Raw genomic sequence first — 19,899 nt, forward strand, 5'->3', positions numbered from 1 at the left:
CTTCTGCAGATTTGTACACCTTTCTACCCGTAATGGTCAATCTATACTGTGTCTCCTGATGTCAGGTGCATTGTATTTGTAGGCCTAGTCAATGCCTTTGAAGAAAAGAACTCTGTGGTGTTCTACTCTAATGCTCCCATTGGTTTCAGAGGGGTTTGGTGTCCATTCTTCTTTAGCGTTTTCCAAACCCCGCTTGAACTGAACTCAGAGCAGTTCGGCTCATCCCTACTTTTGGAATACCTTCTGCAGATTTCTACCCCTAATGATCAGCCTATACTGAGTATGAGATGCACACTGAGGTCTCCTGATGTCATGAATGTTGTACTTGTAGGCCTATTCAATGCCAATGCACAGAACTCTGTGCTCCCATTGGTTTCAGAGGGGTTCGGCCTCCATTCTTCTTTAGCATTTGCTAAACCCCGCTTGAACTGAACTCAGAGCAGTTTGGCTCATCACTACTTCTGGAATACCTTCTGCAGATTTCTACACCTTTCTATCCCTAATGGTCAATCTATACTGTGTGTCTTCTGATGTAATGTACATTGTATTTGTAGGCCTAGTCAACGCGACCTTTGAGGAGCAGAACTCGGTGGTCTTCACTTCCAACATTTCATCAGATATACAGCTCACATCAGTGTCACTGGATTTCAGAACCAGAGATGGAAATGCTGTTCTGCTCAAGGCCTCCAAAGATTTGGACCATATTTCCATCAACATTCAGGATGGCCACCTGCATGTCAATATACAAAGTGGAAACAGTGTGGAGGAAGTAAGTTATAATGGTGAAAAAAAGGTTTCTGATGCTTTATGGCACAGGGTTTTGGTAAAGATGAAGGACTCTACACATGTGCCTCCTCAATGGATAATACAATTTGACGATATTATGACTCTGCTAGGAAGTGCTGGTAGTCTAAGCTTCCTGACTGAAGAAGTACCCATTGCACTGGCCGAGAATTACACTGGATGCCTTGGACAAGTTTCTATAGGAGGTTTTTACATTCCCTTTGCAGACCAGAAGTTTCCTCAGCACTTTGTTAGGAAAAGCCCAGATTTACCCACATTGGGTTGTAGAGGAGCTGATGTCTGCTCAGGTGCTCAGTGCCTCCATGGTGGAACGTGTCAGGATGACTTTAATTCATTCAGCTGTATATGTGCGGAAGGATGGGAAGGACCCCGCTGTGATTTAAACATCGATGACTGCAAATCCCAGCCTTGTGTTCATGGCCTATGTGTAGACCTGGAGGCCGGTTATCGATGTGACTGTTTCCTTGGGTACGCTGGTAAAAACTGTGAGACCAATGTGGACGACTGTCAGCAGCATCAGTGTTTGAATGGCGGAACCTGTTTAGATGGCTTGAATAACTACACCTGCCAATGCCCAGCTACCTATATCGGAGATTACTGCCAGTAAGTATCTTTCTTAATCGTCAATGTATCTTAATGTGTAACCAAGGTACAGTAAGTTGGACCTTCCACTCCCCTTGTGGAAAGCTATGCAGTTGAGACATTTTTTTTATCACATCCCTGGGACAAAGGGTTAAATACTCATTGACTCTAGGTGGGGCACAGGAATAACGGGCAATACCTACCATTCATGGTTCCAGCAGGCTTCCTTCAACTATGCAACCGGTACAGTGCTTCCACCTGTCTAAGCGGCTCTTAGTTGCGGTTGCATGCTCGCCTTCCTCCACGGACAATGCAGGGTCAATAGCCCTGCATTGTACGTAATGATGCCGAGGGACCGCCCACATCCCAAAGCGCCAAGGGCAAGAGGAGAGCGCTGAAACGGGCTGAAGTGGGGAGTTCGGTAACTAACACCGACCTCTTCTGATACCCCTAGAAATAACAAGCATTTAACATTTGCAGTGTGGGGGACGCCACTGCAAGGGACTTATTTTTTATTTTTTTTACAATCCCCAGGTTGTGTTTTTAACTTGTACACACCCCTCCCTGAATCAGACCAATCACATCAATTGCACCTTTTTTTTTGCTTTTTTTTTTAATCTTTTGGATTACCTTTTGTGACTTTTACATACACATGCATTTGCATTGGCGTGGGGTGATGGGACGGGCTTGCTTTTCCATTTCATTACTAGGATTTCTAAATTCGGCATTTAGATTGTTTATTAGTTACTAATACAAGCAAAGGGATCCTGAGGAAGCAGCCGATACCTGAAACGCGTCGATCCACGACGACTCATAGACTAACGTACTAACGTGGTGATTCCAATGAATATTGGTTTTTAATTGTCTATTTTAACCCCTTGATGCCGACGTCACACAAATATGTGTCCTCACAGAACTGGGCTTTTTTCCGCGGGGCCGCATATTTGCGTACCTGTCTTTGTGCTGGGAGCGCACCGCACTGCGCACTCCCAGCACAAAGACTGCGGTCTCACTGAGAGCCCCGGGTCCCATCCTAACGACCGGGAACCCGGGACTCCTAAATCCGGGTCACATGATCGCTGTGACAGCCTCTGATTGGCTGTCACTGTACAGCCCGGCCCCCTTGTTTTTTTTTTTCTCTCTCTATGAATAGAGAAGGGAGATGCATTGTATCTTTCAAACTCCTGGCATTGAAAGAAAAAAAAAATGTTTGTAAAAAAAAAAAATAAATATTAAAAAATAAAGAAAAAATACCTAGATCAAGGTTTGATGTAATTCAGTGCCAGGTTAGTGTTTGGGTCGGGGTCAGGGTCAAAGGTCAGGATTTAAAAAAAAAAATTGGTGTCAGTGTGTTTTAGGTAAAAAAAAAAAAGACAAAAATAAAATGCGCACTATTGTTTCTGGGCTGTACTCCGGGTACAAACAACAAATAACATACACATCTATGGTATTGCTGCGATCATCAAGAGCTGGAGAATTTATTTTGGGTTGTTCTTTGGTGGTAGGTTATGGTAGTAACAAGAAACATGCAGCTAAATAAAAAAAAATATTTTTTTTACTATTTTGGGCCAGTTTTCCTTTATTAATACAAATAAAAATCAGGAAATATCCATTACCATTTACCACCAAATGAAAGCCCAATTTTTCCTGAAAAAAACAAGGTATAATTCACCCGGATGTACAAAGTAGTTGTGATGATAGGTACGGTTTTACTAACACAGGTCAACGTTGCAAAATTGTGCTTAGGCATTTACATTTGTTTTACCCTTAGCTGTGAAGGGGTTAACATATAAATGAAGTTGTGTTTTATTATGTATACTGGCTTTTTTGGCACATTCTGGTCTTCTTACGGGTCGATTGGAAATTTTCTTATTCTAATTTATTTATTTTATTATTTATATTTTAATACTTTTTTTTTAAACTTTATTGCTATCACAAGGAAGCTAACAAGCCTATATGTGATAGCATTGGAAAGTGACAGGTTCTCTTTATGGAGACATTAGGGGATCAAAAGACCCTTGATTGGCAAGTGACAGGTTCTCTTTATAGAGACATCAGGGGTCTTTGGGTCCCCTAATGTCTCCCCTGTCCTAACTTCAGCCATTCAAGCATAGGACTGTGTTTGATCAGCTGTTTACCTGGAGTTTGACGGCTCTGAACCCCAAAATCGTTCCGGGTTCATTAACCGGGTTCCCCTCCGCTCTATAGCAGAATTTTTGCTACAGAGCTGCAGGGCTGCGCAAAATCATGTATATATACGCAATTTTGTTTTTCCGGGTAGGGGGCGCGGGCATGCTGCCCTACCCACGCCGACATTGGTGGCTACAGCTGTCGATCACCAGGTTCCGGCCAGAGATTTGCCTCTGGCACCCAGACATCGCCGAGGAACAGTGACAGTAAACAACTCAGATCTCTCCCCTGTCAGCACCGACGTGCTGCTTTGTATTCCTCTGCGTAGCACAGCAATACAAAGCAGCCTATAAAAATAATAAGCAGACTTAAATAAATAAATAAACAAGGTATAAATGTAAAGTCCCATACACCTAAAGTCCAAAATAAAGTCCAAAATATCCAAAATCAAAAAAAAATCCTTGCACGTGATTTCCCAATAGCTCTTTTCCTCCTGAATCAAATTAGCGGTGTGCTTCAGAAGATCTTCAAATACCTCAAAGAAAAAATCTCAACATAGTATATTACCCCGATTATTAAAATAAAGTGCCACACGTGTCACATGCAGATACACAAAAGTGCCACAGCAAACGTGAAAACTCTGGACTGTAATACTTCAATTAGTAACTCCACTGCACACAATATAAAGAGTGCATAATTACCCCAACATAGATACAATCAGCATAGGGTCCATAGTATAGATGAGAAAGCCTCCAAACATTGTTCTCACATCTTCTCCAACCTTTTCCCATAGACCTCATGAACAGACCAGGGATCAGTATGTGTATTAAAAGATAAGCAAATTTTATTGTAGCAACTTACATTGAAATTTGATGAAAACAGCTTCCATATAGTGAAATAATCCAGAAGAAGAGACCCCCCTCCTTAGCAGTAACTCTTTTCAATCGCCATACCACTCTGAAGGAGAGCCAGGCAAAAATGGAAGTATCCAGGGTTGGAACAGCCGCGTGTTCCAGAACCCAAAACGGGCACCACGGCACTTCCGGAAAACGTCAATACGTCACGTGCCCCGGACGCGTTTCGTCACATTCGGACATTTTCAACAGAGATCCCTGTTGAAAAAGTCTGGATGTGACGAAACGCGTCTGGGGCACGTGACGAAACGCGTCCGGGGCACGTGACGTGGTGACGTATTGACGTTTTCCGGAAGTGCCGTGGTGGCCATTTTGGGTTCTGGAACACGCGGCTGTTCCAACCCTGGATACTTCCATTTTTGCCTGGCTCTCCTTCAGAGTGGTATGGTGATTGAAAAGAGTTACCGCTAAGGAGGGGGGTCTCTTCTTCTGGATTATTTCACTATATGGAAGCTGTTTTCATCAAATTTCAATGTAAGTTGCTACAATAAAATTTGCTTATCTTTTAATACACATACTGATCCCTGGTCTGTTCATGAGGTCTATGGGAAATGGTTGGAGAAGATGTGAGAACAATGTTTGGAGGCTTTCTCATCTATACTATGGACCCTATGCTGATTGTATCTATGTTGGGGTAATTATGCACTCTTTATATTGTGTGCAGTGGAGTTACTAATTGAAGCACAGTGGAACCTCAACCTACGAGCGAACTAACGTGCGAGTTTTCCGAGATACGAGCAGTCGCTCGGACGATTTTTTGCTTCAGCACGCGAGCAGAATTTTAAGATACGAGCTCGAGGCGCACGCAGCTCTAAGTGTATATTTTCGAGGCGCGCGCAGCTCAGAGGGTACGAGTCACAGCATCCCATCTCCGGGCCTTTCTCTCTGTCTCACTGTCTACACGTGATTGAAATCCCAACTTCTAACTTTGTTGTAACCATGGCACCAAAGAAAGCAAGTGGTAGTGCGAGTACCGAGAAGAGGAGGATGATGTCCCTCGAAATAAAGCTTGAAATCATCAAGAAGCATGAGCAAGGCATGCGAGTAAAGGAACTGGCCAAGCACTACGACCGTACAACGTCAACGATCTGCACCATCTTAAAGCAGAAGGAGTCCCTAAAGAAAATTAAGCCAGCCAAAGGTATCAAGATTATTTCAAAGCGCCGTACAGATGTGCATGAGAAGATGGAGAATCTGCTGTTGGTGTGGCTGACGGAAAAACAACTTGCCGGAGATACCGTCACCGAGGGAATAATCTGCGAGAAGGCGCGCAGTATTTTTTCAGATTTACAACAGCAAACCCCAGGCACTTCAACGGAGGAGGAATCCTTTAAAGCCAGTCGGGGCTGGTTTGATAATTTTAAGAAAAGGACGGGGATTCACTCCGTTGTTAGGCATGGTGAGGCAGCAAGTGCTGATGTAAAGGCAGCAGAGGAGTTCGTGAAAACTTTCGCAGAATTCGTTGAGGAAGAAGGATACATCCCCCAGCAAATCTTCAACTGTGACGAGACAGGGCTGTTCTGGAAGAAGATGCCGAGGAGAACATACATCACCGAAGAGGAGAAGAGGATGCCAGGACACAAACCTATGAAGGATAGGTTGACCCTCGCTCTGTGTGCCAATGCGAGTGGCGACTGCAAAATAAAGCCGCTACTCGTATACCATTCGGAGAACCCCAGAGCCTTTAAAGCGCACAAGATAATAAAGGAGAAACTCCATGTTATGTGGAGGGCAAACCCTAAGGCGTGGGTCACCAGGCAGTTCTTTATCGACTGGGTAAACCTTGTGTTTGGTCCTTCGGTGAAGAAATATTTGAAGAACAACAACCTGCCCCTGCGAGCCCTTCTCGTCCTCGACAATGCTCCTGCACATCCACCACAGATCGAGGAAGAAATACTCGACGAGTATAATTTTGTGAAGGTTCTCTACCTTCCTCCAAACACCACCCCTATCCTCCAGCCAATGGACCAACAGGTAATATCAAATTTCAAGAAACTCTACACCAAGCACCTGTTTCGCCGTTGCTTTGAGGTGACGGAGAACACAAACCTCACCCTTCGAGAGTTTTGGAAGGAGCATTTTAACATAGCAATAGGCCTCAAAATCATCGATATTGCCTGGCAGGGGGTTACGAAAAGGACCTTGACCTCTGCTTGGAAGAAGCTGTGGCCTGAAAATGTGGCTGAAAGAGATTTTGAAGGGTTTGAGATTGAGGAAGAAGAGGAGCCAGTGGAGGAAGAGATCGTGTCCATTGGCAAGACTACAGGTCTGGAGGTGGATGAAAGAGACATCGAGGAACTCGTTGAGGAGCACTCCGAGGAACTTACGACTGACGAGTTAAAGGAGTTACAAGAGCAACGGCACACAGAAGCATTAACTGAAGCTACTTCGGAGGGAGAGGAGACAGAGCCGGAGACAATCAGTACAAAAGACCTCAAGGATATTTTGGCAATGTGGGAGAAGGTGGCAGGATTTGTTGAAAAGAACCATCCTGAAAAAATTGCAACGAGTCGTGCGACAGAGCTTTTCAATGACACGTGCCTACGTCGTTTCAGAAACATTCTCAAAGGGAGAATGAAACAGACTTCCTTAGACATGTTTCTTAAGAAAAGACCTTCAGCTCGAAGTGAGCAAAGTGTGGCAAAAAGGCCAAGAACTAGTGAAAGTGAAGAGAGTGATGAGAATTAAGCGAAAACAAAAATCATCTCCAAGGTAAGTAAATTGTATACAACCTTATTATATCTTCATATTTTCTTTCTATTTTGTTTTTATATAATATTAGTTATGTAAAAAGCTTTTTTCCTTATGAAATAACAAGAAAAATGACAAATATGAGGTGCCATTTTGAGGGTTGGAACGGATTACGGCCGTTTCCATTATTTCTTATGGGGAAAATTGATTTAACGAGCGAGCATTTTGAGTTACGAGCTCGGCCACGGAACGAATTAAACTCGTAAGTTGAGGTTCCACTGTATTAGAGTCCAGAGTTTTCACGTTTGCTGTGGCACTTCTGTGTATCTGCATGTGACACGTGTGGCACTTTATTTTAATAATCGGGGTAATATACTATGTTGAGATTTTTTCTTTGAGGTATTTGAAGATCTTCTGAAGCACACCGCTAATTTGATTCAGGAGGAAAAGAGCTATTGGGAAATCACGTGCAAGGATTTTTTTTTGATTTTGGATATTTTGGACTTTATTTTGGACTTTAGGTGTATGGGACTTTACATTTATACCTTGTTTATTTATTTATTTAAGTCTGCTTATTATTTTTATAGGCTGCTTTGTATTGCTGTGCTACGCAGAGGAATACAAAGCAGCACGTCGGTGCTGACAGGGGAGAGATCTGAGTTGTTTACTGTCACTGTTCCTCGGCGATGTCTGGGTGCCAGAGGCAAATCTCTGGCCGGAACCTGGTGATCGACAGCTGTAGCCCCCAATGTCGGCGTGGGTAGGGCAGCATGCCCGCGCCCCCTACCCGGAAAAACAAAATTGCGTATATATACACATGATTTTGCGCAGCCCTGCCGCTCTGTAGCAAAAATTCTGCTATAGAGCGGCGGGGAACCCGGTTAATGAACCCGGAACGATTTTGGGGTTCAGAGCCGTCAAACTCCAGGTAAACAGCTGATCAATCACGTGCAAGGATTTTTTTTGATTTTGGATATTTTGGACTTTATTTTGGACTTTAGGTGTATGGGACTTTACATTTATACCTTGTTTATTTATTTATTTAAGTCTGCTTATTATTTTTATATTTTTGTACTTCAGGGGAAGGAATGTTATGTAACTTTATTGAGTTTTTGGTAGAGGATTTGAGTGCTAATTTTTGTACACAGTTAACCCTTTGATCACCCCAGATGTTAACCCCTTCCTCCCCAGTGCCATTAGTACAGTGTCAGTGCTTTTTTTTTATAGCACTGATCATTGTATTGGTGTCACTGGAGATGTCAGTGGAAGTTAGTCCCCCCCCCCCCCAGTGCCCGCTGCAGTCCCACTATAAGTCACTGATCGCCGCCATTACTAGCATAAAAAAAAATGAAAAAAAAAATTCCAGTGTATATACCGCCATTTGTAGACGCTAGAACTTTCACGTAAACCAATTAATTTACACGTATTGGGATTTTGGTTTTTTTTTTAAGCAAAGACACGGAGCAGAATACATTTTGGCCTAAATTTTTAAATATTTTTAATAGCAAAAGTCAAAAATAGTTTTTGATCAGTTTTTTTTTGTTTATAGCGCAAAAAATAAAAACCGCAGAGGTGATAAAATACCACCGAAAGAAAGCTCTATTTGTGGGGGAAAAATGGACGTAAATTTAATTTGGGTGCAGATGTTCAGTGGCAGACTTCAGACAGGCCTGGACATGTGCTTTCTTGAGCAGAGGGACCTTGCGGGCACTGCAGGATTTCAGTCCTTGTCGGCGTAGTGTGTTACCAATTGTTTTCTTGGTGACTGTGGTCCCAGCTGCCTGGAGATCATTGACAAGATCCTCACGTGTAGTTCTGGGATGATCCCTCACTGTTCTCATGATCATTGACACTCCACGAGGTGAGATCTTGCACGGTGCACCAGACCTAGGGAGACTGACACTTGTTTTGTGTTTCTTCCATTTGTGAATGATTGCACCAACTGTTGTCACCTTCTCACCAAGCTGCTTGGCCATAGTTTGGTAGCCCAGTCCAGCCTTGTGTAGGTCTACCATCTTGTCCCTGACATCCTTGGACAGCTCTTTGGTCTTTGCCATGGTGGAGAGTTTGGAATCTGATGGTTTGATGGCTCCTGTGGACAGGTGTCTTTTATACAGGTAACAAAATGAGATTAGCAGCACTCCCTTTAAGAGACTGCTTCTAATCTCAGCTTGTTACCTGTATGAAAGACACCTGGGAGCCAGAAATCCTGCTGAATGATAGGGGATCAAATACTTATTTCCCTCATGAACATGCAGATCAGTCATCATATGTTATCCTGAGATGTGTGCAAACCTGGTGGCCAACTCCAGGAAACATCTGACCTCTGTGATTGCCAACAAGGGATTGGCCACCAAGTACTAAGTCATGTTTTGTGAAGGGGATCAAATCCTGATTTCCCTCATGAACATGCAGATCAGTCATCATATGTTATCCTGAGATGTGTGCAAACCTGGTGGCCAACTCCAGGAAACATCTGACCTCTGTGATTGCCAACAAGGGATTGGCCACCAAGCACTAAGTCATGTTTTGTGAAGGGGATCAAATCCTGATTTCCCTCATGAACATGCAGATCCGTCATCATTTGTTAGATGCATTTCTGCTGAATTTGTTGTTGCTATTCTGTCTCTCAGGATTACAATACACCGAACATTGTTAGACCGATCATTTCTTTGTGAGGGGCGAACATTCAACATCAGCCGGGGAGCAAATACGCATTTCCTTCAGAGTAGGTTTGGCGTTGGTTCACAACTTATGGCTGCTGCTACAACCGTGAGCTTTACACCCAGGCCGTACATAGACTGCAAGTTGTCTACTCTCGTGTACTAGTTGGAATTTTTGCTGTTTGTATCACCCGCAATGCGATTATTTATAGACTTCTTTCCCATCAGATGGCCTTACCCCCCAGCACGGTGCGGTATCAATGTAACGTGTCTTAATGGAGGCAAATGTAGAAGTGGAATCTGGGGAGCCAACTGTACCTGCCCGCCAGGCTTCAAAGGGAAAAGGTAAAATACACCCCTTACTGTCCTCCTAAGAGCCGCGGGGAAAAGTCAACCCAACGAGTGTTTTTTTTTTTTTTTTTTATGCTGCTTATATCTTGTATTTTTATTGAAAGCAATATCCAACTGCCTGCGATTTAAAGGATATCTAAACCCAAAACAAAAATGTCATATTTTTAAGTCCCTAGGTGTGGTGGTTGCATTAGTTTTCTCTTTTTCAGGCTTTTCCTTTGTTTTAACCTACTTCCTGTCCCTTCATGTCTACACTAATGTCTCCACTGTATCTATGGAGGAGAGAGTCATGGTTGCCACCCAGGAAGGGTTTCAAACATGTCAGCCTGCGCCCATCTCTATTACAAGGTGGATTGGTGGGACAATAAGTTGAAGTGGTGTTCCAGCTGAAAAAAAAACAAAAGTCAGCAGCTACAAAAACTGTAGCTGCTGACTTTTAAAATACAGCCACTTACCTGTCCCTCGGTCCAGCGGTGTCCTCACCATGGCTGGTGTCACTGGCCGTCTTCTCACCATGGCTGGTGTCACTGGCCATCTTCTCACCATGGCTGGTGTCACTGGCCGTCTTCTCACCATGGCTGGTGTCACTGGCCGTCTTCTCACCATGGCTGGTGTCACTGGCCGTCTTCTCACCATGGCTGGTGTCACTGGCCGTCTTCTCACCATGGCTGGTGTCACTGGCCGTCTTCTCACCATGGCTGGTGTCACTGGCCGTCTTCTCACCATGGCTGGTGTCACTGGCCGTCTTCTCACCATGGCTGGTGTCACTGGCCGTCTTCTCACCATGGCTGGTGTCACTGGCCGTCTTCTCTTCCTGGTGCCGGCATCTTTAGCCCGGATGCGGTCTGGAATTCGAAGCGTTTTCTGTGCAATTTCCGCACCGCATCAGAATCGCGCCCCGTTCATGAGAACCGCGGCGGGCGTGTATGTTAACGACACCCCGAAATCGGTCCGTAAAACGCGGTGCGATGTGCAGAATCGGATCGCAGAGGTGTGAATACTCATGCAATCTGACCAAAAAAAGGATTCTGCACCTTTCTGGTGCGATTAGAGCCATGAAAAATGTACGGCTCCGAACACACCGCACACAAATCGCATGTGATCTGTACAGGAGTGCGGTTCCGGTGCGAATTACATGCGATGTACCGCACCGCATATATGTGAACCCGGGTTTAGTGTGGGCACCCGGCTGTGACTGCTTGCGGCTTCACAGCCGGGTGCCCACTGCGCATGTGCGAGCAACGCTGCATTTTCTGAATGGCCCCGTAGTCTTCTGGGACTATCACAGAAGACTACAGGGAGGGAGGACAACTTCCGCTGACGATCACCTAGGCGATCACAGCGGAAGTGGGTGTCAGGTCCCCGAAGACTACGGGGAGAGAGGACAACTTCCGCTGACGATCACCTAGGCGATCACAGCGGAAGTGGGTGTGGGTACCTGTCAACTCCTTCCAACCTCTTCAAGTGAGTCTTGAAACTGGGAGGAGGTGTCCCTGTCATGTGATCGCGGTAATTGACTGTCACGGTGGTCACATGATTGGGAGACAACCCTGTTGGTCCTTGATTGCAAAGAGATACCGAGAGCTGTTGGTGATAGCTCAGCCAGTGTGCTGGGAGCATGCAGGGTGCGCACTCTCAGCACACAGCCTTGGACCCCCCCATGGACACATGTGCAGCCGATGCCGACCTAACCACCCTGCTGCCACATATATGTCTTAGAGCGGTAGGAACAGGTTAACCCCTCACTGGGTTTCTGGCAGGATCAACGGGCCCAATCGCCCTGCCACTGCATATAGAGTGCCATAGAGTGGTGGGAAGAAGTTAAATCCCTCCCTGGGTTTCTGGCAGGATCAACGGGCCTAATCGCCCTGCCACTGCATGTAGAGTGCCGGGAAGAAGTTAAATCCCTCCCTGGGTTTCTGGCAGGATCAACGGGCCCAATCGCCCTGCCACTGCATATAGAGTGGTGGGAAGAAGTTAAATCCCTCACTGGGTTTCTGGCAGGATCAACGGGCCCAATCGCCCTGCCACTGCATATAGAGTGGTGGGAAGAAGTTAAATCCCTCACTGGGTTTCTGGCAGGATCAACGGGCCCAATCGCCCTGCCACTGCATGTAGAGTGCCTTAGAGTGGTGAGAAGAAGTTAAATCCCTCCCTGGGTTTCTGGCAGGATCAACGGGCCCAATCGCCCTGCCACTGCATATAGAGTGGTGGGAAGAAGTTAAATCCCTCACTGGGTTTCTGGCAGGATCAACGGGCCCAATCGCTCTGCCACTGCATGTAGAGTGCCTTAGAGTGGTGGGAAGAAGTTAACCCCCTCCCTGGGTTTCTGGCAGGATCAACGGGCCCAATCGCTCTGCCACTGCATGTAGAGTGCCTTAGAGTGGTGAGAAGAAGTTAACCCCCTCACTAGGTTTCTGGCAGGATCAACGGGCCCAATCGCTCTGCCACTTCATATAGAGTGCCTTAGAGTGGTGGGAAGAAGTTAACCCCCTCCCTGGGTTTCTGGCAGGATCAACAGGTACTTTCTGTACTTGCTGAAAATATTCTTGGCCTTAAATGAAATCTAAAGCAGCCGTGGCATCTAAGGACTAGTAATATGCACCAGATCACATTTTTGTTTTTGCGTTTGGATACATTTTATACTCTTTCCGCCCATGTTATGCATATCTGCGATGGCAAAGTGGGAGCCCACGTGCCCTACATAGGCACCCATGGGTGGCTGAGGTCAGGCACAGCACCCAACTTCTAGCAATGATCGGAAGCAGGAAGGACTGGTCATGTGAGCACCGTGACAGCCAATCACAGCGCACCATCCAAAAAAGAGGCCGCACACCAAAGACGTTCAACGCCAGTCAATGTGTGACTGCAATGACAGCTCACTGCTTGCCCCGAGCCTTTGGGTGGGAGTGAGCGGCGTGCTGCCATTGCCCCTTGGCTGGAGTTGACCATCTTTTGGGGTGCGGCCCGTTGTTCGGATGGTGGACTACAGTGGAACAGGGGTGGACTGACCATTTGGAAACTCGGGTATTGCCCGAGGGCCGGGGGTCAGTAGGGGGCCCCATGAGATGCCCCTGGTACCTTTTTCATAGGCTTTTTTGAGTTTGGGCAAGGACACAGGGGCCCCATGATCCCCTATTGCCTGAGGGCCCCATGAGTTGTCAGTCATCCCTTGCCCCAAATACTACTGACCCCCACATGTAAGAGTATGGGGTACATACAGGGGCAGACTGACCATTTAGAAACTCAGGCAGTGCCGAGGGCCCGGGGTCATTAGGGGGCCCCACGAGATGCCCCTGGTACCTTTTTCATAGGCTTTTTTGAGTTTGGGCAAGGACACAGGGGCCCCATGATCCCCTATTGCCCGAGGGCCCCATGAGTTGTCAGTCCTCCCTTGCCCCAAATACTACTGACCCCCACATGTAAGAGTATGGGGTACATACAGGGGCAGACTGACCATTTGGAAACTCAGGCAGTGCCGAGGGCCCGGGGTCATTAGGGGGCCCCACGAGATGCCCCTGGTACCTTTTTCATAGGCTTTTTTGAGTTTGGGCAAGGACACAGGGGCCCCATGATCCCCTATTGCCCGAGGGCCCCATGAGTTGTCAGTCCTCCCTTGCCCCAAATACTACTGACCCCCACATGCAAGAGTATGGGGTACATACAGGGGCAGACTGACCATTTGGAAACTCGGGCACTGCCGAGGGCCCGGGGTCAGTAGGGGGCCCCATGAGATGCCCCTGGTACCTTTTTCATAGGCTTTTTTGTTTGGGCAAGGACACAGGGGCCCCATGATCCCCTATTGCCCGGGGGCCCCATGAGTTGTCAGTCTGCCCCTGCAGTGGAGCAAGAGCGGACTCCAGGGCCCTGGTACCCGGCTGGTTGCAGCGAATGGAGGAGGACTGGCCTGAGAGTGATGACAGGAGTTGGGTCCATCTAACAGCCAATCACAGCAAAATCGGACAGTCCGTCTTACCCCTCCCCGGGTGTAAAGACCCAGTTAAAGGGACAACAGTGCTGGGTGGTGGGGGGTTTACATTTGGAGATCTAACCATTGTAATGTGATGTCTATGGCCCCCCCAGGTGTGAAATTAATATTGATGACTGTGAGCCCAACCCGTGTCTCAACGGTGGATCTTGCCAAGACTCCGTCAACAATTTCAAATGCATTTGCAATGCAAGCTTCAGCGGGGCCCGCTGTGAGGTAAGTGACGTCCTACCTTCGAGCGTGACGCTGGATTTCCAACATGACCACGTGCCACAAACACGGGCTTCACCCCCGAAGCCCACCCTCTATAGCCTGCCGTTCTTTCATTGCTGTTGCTTTTGTCAGGAATCTGCATGCTTGTAAAGTGACTGTTAACAATCTGTTTGCATGCTCTGTGTAACAACGTTTTTGTTTTTTTTTTTTCCTTGTTATGTGCAACTGTTTCAAAACAAATGGTGCATCGTGGGAACAATTCTAATTTGTATATATCAGAGTTAAAGTAGAACTACTGTAAAGGCAAAACCTTTTGTTTTTTTCCATTTTGGAAAGAGTAAGGGAAGGCTATAACCCCTGTCTGAGGAGATTTCCCTTCACTTCCTGTCCCATAGCCGAAACAGGAAGTGAGAGATAATCCCTGCAGATTTAAAGTGTTACTAAACCCCAGACCCTGCATTCACTATATCCGCTCTCCCCGGACCCCGCGTTCACTATATCCGCTCTCCCCGGACCCCGCGTTCACTATATCCGCTCTCCCCGGACCCCGCATTCACTATATCCGCTCTCCCCGGACCCCGCGTTCACTATATCCGCTCTCCCCGGACCCCGCGTTCACTATATCCGCTCTCCCCCGGACCCCGAGTTCACTATATCCGCTCTCCCCCGGACCCCGCATTCACTATATCCGCTCTCCCCAGACCCCGCATTCACTATATCCGCTCTCCCCGGACCCCGCGTTCACTATATCCGCTCTCCCCGGACCCCGCATTCACTATATCCGGTCTCCCCGGACCCCGCATTCACTATATCCGCTCTCCCCGGACCCCGCATTCACTATATCCGCTTTCCACGGACCCCGCATTGACTATATCCTCTCTCCCCAGACCCCGCATTCACTATATCCGCTCTCCCCGGACCCCGCATTCACTATATCCGCTCTCCCCGGACCCCGCATTCACTATATCCGCTCTCCCCGGACCCCGCATTCACTATATCCACTCTCCCCAGACCCCGCATTCACTATATCCGTTCTCCCCGGACCCTGCATTCACTATATCCGCTCTCCTCGGACCCCGCATTCACTATATCCGCTCTCCCCGGACCCCGCATTCACTATATCCGCTTTCCACGGACCCCGCATTGACTATATCCTCTCTCCCCAGACCCCGCATTCACTATATCCGCTCTCCCCGGACCCCGCATTCACTATATCCGCTCTCCCCGGACCCCGCATTCACTATATCCGCTCTCCCCGGACCCCGCATTCACTATATCCACTCTCCCCAGACCCCGCATTCACTATATCCGTTCTCCCCGGACCCCGCATTCACTATATCCGCTCTCCCCGGACCCCGCATTCACTATATCCACTCTCCCCAGACCCCGCATTCACTATATCCGTTCTCCCCGGACCCCGCATTCACTATATCCGCTCTCCCCGGACCCCGCATTCACTATATCCGCTCTCCCCGGACCCTGCATTCACTATAGCTGGTCTCCCCGGACCCCGCATTCACTATATCCCCTCTCCCCGGACCCCGCATTCACTATATCTGGTCTCCCCGGACCCCGCATTCACTATATCCGCTCTCCCACAGTACACACAACATGGAAATGCAATTATTTTAGTAAATATAAACTGCTAAATACCTTTTCCCATCAGCAGTATATAGCAATCTTGTGGCTTCTATCAGTGTCCAGCAGAGCACTGGTTACAGCTTGTAGGAGGAGTTTTCTTTCTGCTCCAGGAGGATGCAAAACCCCTGACCTCTGTATAACCAGTGCTGATCACATGCACTCTTCTAAGAAAAAAAAAACACCTCTCTAGCACTACACACCAAACTGAGCATGTGCAAAATGCCTATGGTTCAGTCTCTCCTATCAGGAGATAAGAGGCTGTCACTTAAACAAGGGGAGGAACAGAGCAATCAGGATCAAACGTCCTTTTTACACAATGTGGAGCATTAACCCCTTAGGTCCCGCAGTGAGAATAACCAGCATGCTTTGCTGCATCTACAGACTGATTGGACTGTGGGGGGTTTAGTAACACTTTAAGTAGAACTATAGGCAAAACCTTTTTTTCTTCTCCATTTTGGATAGAGTAAGGGAGGGTTATAACCCATCAATTTTTTTTTTTTGCCATCTCTGCCTCATTGTGGAGGTTTCTCTTCACTTCCTGTCCCACCACCAAAACAGGAAGTGAGAAGGAATTCCTAGGGGTCCCCCAGGTCACCAGAACCAGTGTCCCCATTGGTTGATTTCCCCTCTATTACTTTTCACTTTTCCCAAAATTTGGGATTTTCTTTCACTTTCGATTAGAATGGTAAACAGGAGAGGGGGAATCTCCCCAATGGGGGCACCGACAGCAGTACAAACCTGACAGGGGGTCTAATCCCTCTCTATCCAAAACTAAAAAAAAAAAGTTTGTCCGATACTTTGAGAGAACTATAACACTCCTCACACGTTTCCAACTAACAAGGTCATGGCGGACACAAGATGACACAACCCTTCCCTGCTTCCTGCACCTCAATGTGGAGGGATGGGGCTTGAAATCTGAGTTTGATACCAATGATGGGGCACTATCCCTCCCACTGATACCAATGATGGGGCACTATTCCTCCCACTGACACCAATGATGAGGCACTATTCCTCCCACTGATACCAATGATGGGGCACTATTCCTCCCACTGACACCAATGATGGGGCACTATTCCTCCCACTGACACCAATGATGGGGCACTATTCCTTCCACTGACACCAATGATGGGGCGCTATTCCTCCCACTGACACCAATGATGGGGCACTATTCCTCCCACTGACACCAATGATGGGGCACTATTCCTCCCACTGACACCAATGATGGGGCACTATTCCTCCCACTGACACCAATGATGGGGCACTATTCCTCCCACTGATACCAATGATGGGGCACCATTCCTCCCACTGACACCAATGATGGGGCACTATTCCTCCCACTGACACCAATGATGGGGCACTATTCCTCCCACTGATACCAATGATGGGGCACTATTCCTCCCACTGACACCAATGATGGGGCACTATTTCTCCCACTGACACTATTCCTCCCACTGATACCAATGATGGGGCACTATTCCTCCCACTGACACCAGTGATGGGGCACTATTCCTCCCACTGACACCAATGATGGGGCGCTATTCCTCCCACTGACACCAATGATGGGGCACTAATCCTCTCACTGATACCTATGATGGGGCACTATTCCTCCCACTGACACCAATGATGGGGCACTATTCCTCTCACTGATACCAATGATGGGGCACTATTCCTCCCACTGACACCAGTGATGGGGCACTATTCCTCCCACTGACACCAATGATGGGGCGCTATTCCTCCCACTGACACCAATGACGGGGCACTATTCCTCCCACTGACACCAATGACGGGGCGTTATTCCCCCCACTGACACCAATGACGGGGCGTTATTCCTCCCACTGACACCAATGACGGGGCGCTATTCCTCCCACTGACACCAATGACGGAGCGCTATTCCTCCCACTGACACCAATGACGGGGCGTTATTCCTCCCACTGACACCAATGACGGGGCGCTATTCCTCCCACTGACACCAATGACGGGGCGCTATTCCTCCCACTGATACCAATGATGGGGCACTATTCCTCCCACTGGCACCAATGACGGGGCGCTATTCCTCCCACTGGCACCAATGACGGGGCGCTATTCCTCCCACTGGCACCAATGACGGGGCGCTATTCCTCCCACTGGCACCAATGACGGGGCGCTATTCCTCCCACTGGCACCAATGATGGGGCACTATTCCTCCCACTGGCACCAATGACGGGGCGCTATTCCTCCCACTGGCACCAATGACGGGGCGCTATTCCTCCCACTGACACCAATGATGGGGCGCTATTCCTCCCACTGATACCAATGACGGGGCGCTATTCCTCCCACTGACACCAATGACGGGACGCTATTCCTCCCACTGACACCAATGACGGGGCGCTATTCCTCCCACTGACACCAATGACGGGGCGCTATTCCTCCCACTGGCACCAATGACGGGGCACTATTCCTCCCACTGACACCAATGACGGGGCACTATTCCCCCCACTGACACCAATGACGGGGCACTATTCCCCCCACTGACACCAATGACGGGGTACTATTCCTCCCACTGACACCAATGACGGGGCACTATTCCCCCCACTGACACCAATGACGGGACACTATTCCTCCCACTGATACCAATGATGGGGCACTATTCCTCCCACTGATACCAATGATGGGGCACTATTCCTCCCACTGACACCAATGACGGGGGACTATTCCTCCCACTGACACCAATGACGGGGGACTATTCCTCCCACTGACACCAATGATGGGACACTATTCCTCCCACTGACACCAATGATGGGGCACTATTCCTCCCACTGACACCAATGATGGGACACTATTCCTCCCACTGATACCAATGATGGGGCACTATTCCCCCCACTGACACCAATGATGGGACACTATTCCTCCCACTGATACCAATGATGGGGCACTATTCCTCCCACTGACACCAATGATGGGACACTATTCCTCCCACTGACACCAACGATGGGGCACTATTCCTCCCACTGACACCAATGATGGGGCACTATTCCTCCCACTGATACCAATGATGGGGCACTATTCCTCCCACTGACACCAATGATGGGACACTATTCCTCCCACTGACACCAACGATGGGGCACTAATATAGGGTACTGAATTTTGGCTGCTAACTTTTTTTTAGCTAACTTTTAGATTCAAAGCAAATTTGTCAAAAAAAATCTCCCCTCCTTTCAACCCCACTACCTCCTCCGACTGTTCCTGCCAATGGTAGCCGCCATATTGGATGGGAATGTTGAGGGGGTACCATAGGCCTCTGTGTACTATGAAATTTGGTCTGATGTGACCTCTCCGTGGACTGCTGCATGTTTCTGTGTCATGTATGTAACAATCAGGGGCGGACTGACAACTCATGGGGCCCCCGGGCAATAGGGGCTGATGGGGCCCACGGGCAATAGGGGATCATGGGGCCCCCGGGCAATAGGGGATCATGGGGCCCCTGTGTCCTTGCCCACACTCAAAAAAGCCTATGAAAAGGTACCAAGGGGCATCTCATGGGGCCCCCTACTGACCCCGGGCCCTCGGGCAGTGCCCGAGCTCCCAAATGGTCAGTCCGCCCCTGGTCACAATGCATGCTATGTACTGGCCGCTCGCTGTTCCCTACTTTTTTGATGCATGTCTTTATTCAACTTCTAATCACAACGCACTCTTGAACTGTATTGGACCCCGTGGATGGCTGTACTGTCATATGATTTGTAAAAAAAAAAAGAAAAAAATATTAATGCTGTTTTTTTTTTATTTGTCTTAAAGCAAAACCAAACTGTTATGATGGCCAAAGGCTGAGAAATGTAGAAGAAATGTTTGTACTTCAATGTTTCCGGCCAGACGTAGGGTTTGTTCACACCAGGTGCTCTACGACACTTTTCATTGCATAGACCAGGGGTCTCCAAATGTACTAAAC

General features: G+C 47.9%; 1 protein-coding gene across 1 annotated transcript in view; it reads left to right on the forward strand.

The window, feature by feature from the left end:
- The window catches only part of LOC149458701 (protein crumbs homolog 2-like), a 112,218-nt gene that overhangs the window by 63,154 nt on the left and 29,165 nt on the right, over positions 1–19,899 (forward strand). The window contains exons 10-12 of the mRNA XM_089681830.1: positions 555–1,407; positions 10,013–10,129; positions 14,219–14,339. Coding sequence (XP_089537956.1) covers positions 555–1,407; positions 10,013–10,129; positions 14,219–14,339 — 1,091 coding nt within the window. The remainder of the gene's footprint in view (positions 1–554; positions 1,408–10,012; positions 10,130–14,218; positions 14,340–19,899) is intronic.

This window comes from Staurois parvus, unplaced genomic scaffold (genome assembly GCF_062004578.1).
Source record: "Staurois parvus isolate SC_StPar_1 unplaced genomic scaffold, SC_StPar_1.0 ptg000281l, whole genome shotgun sequence".
In the NCBI taxonomy this organism is placed as follows: domain Eukaryota; kingdom Metazoa; phylum Chordata; class Amphibia; order Anura; family Ranidae; genus Staurois; species Staurois parvus.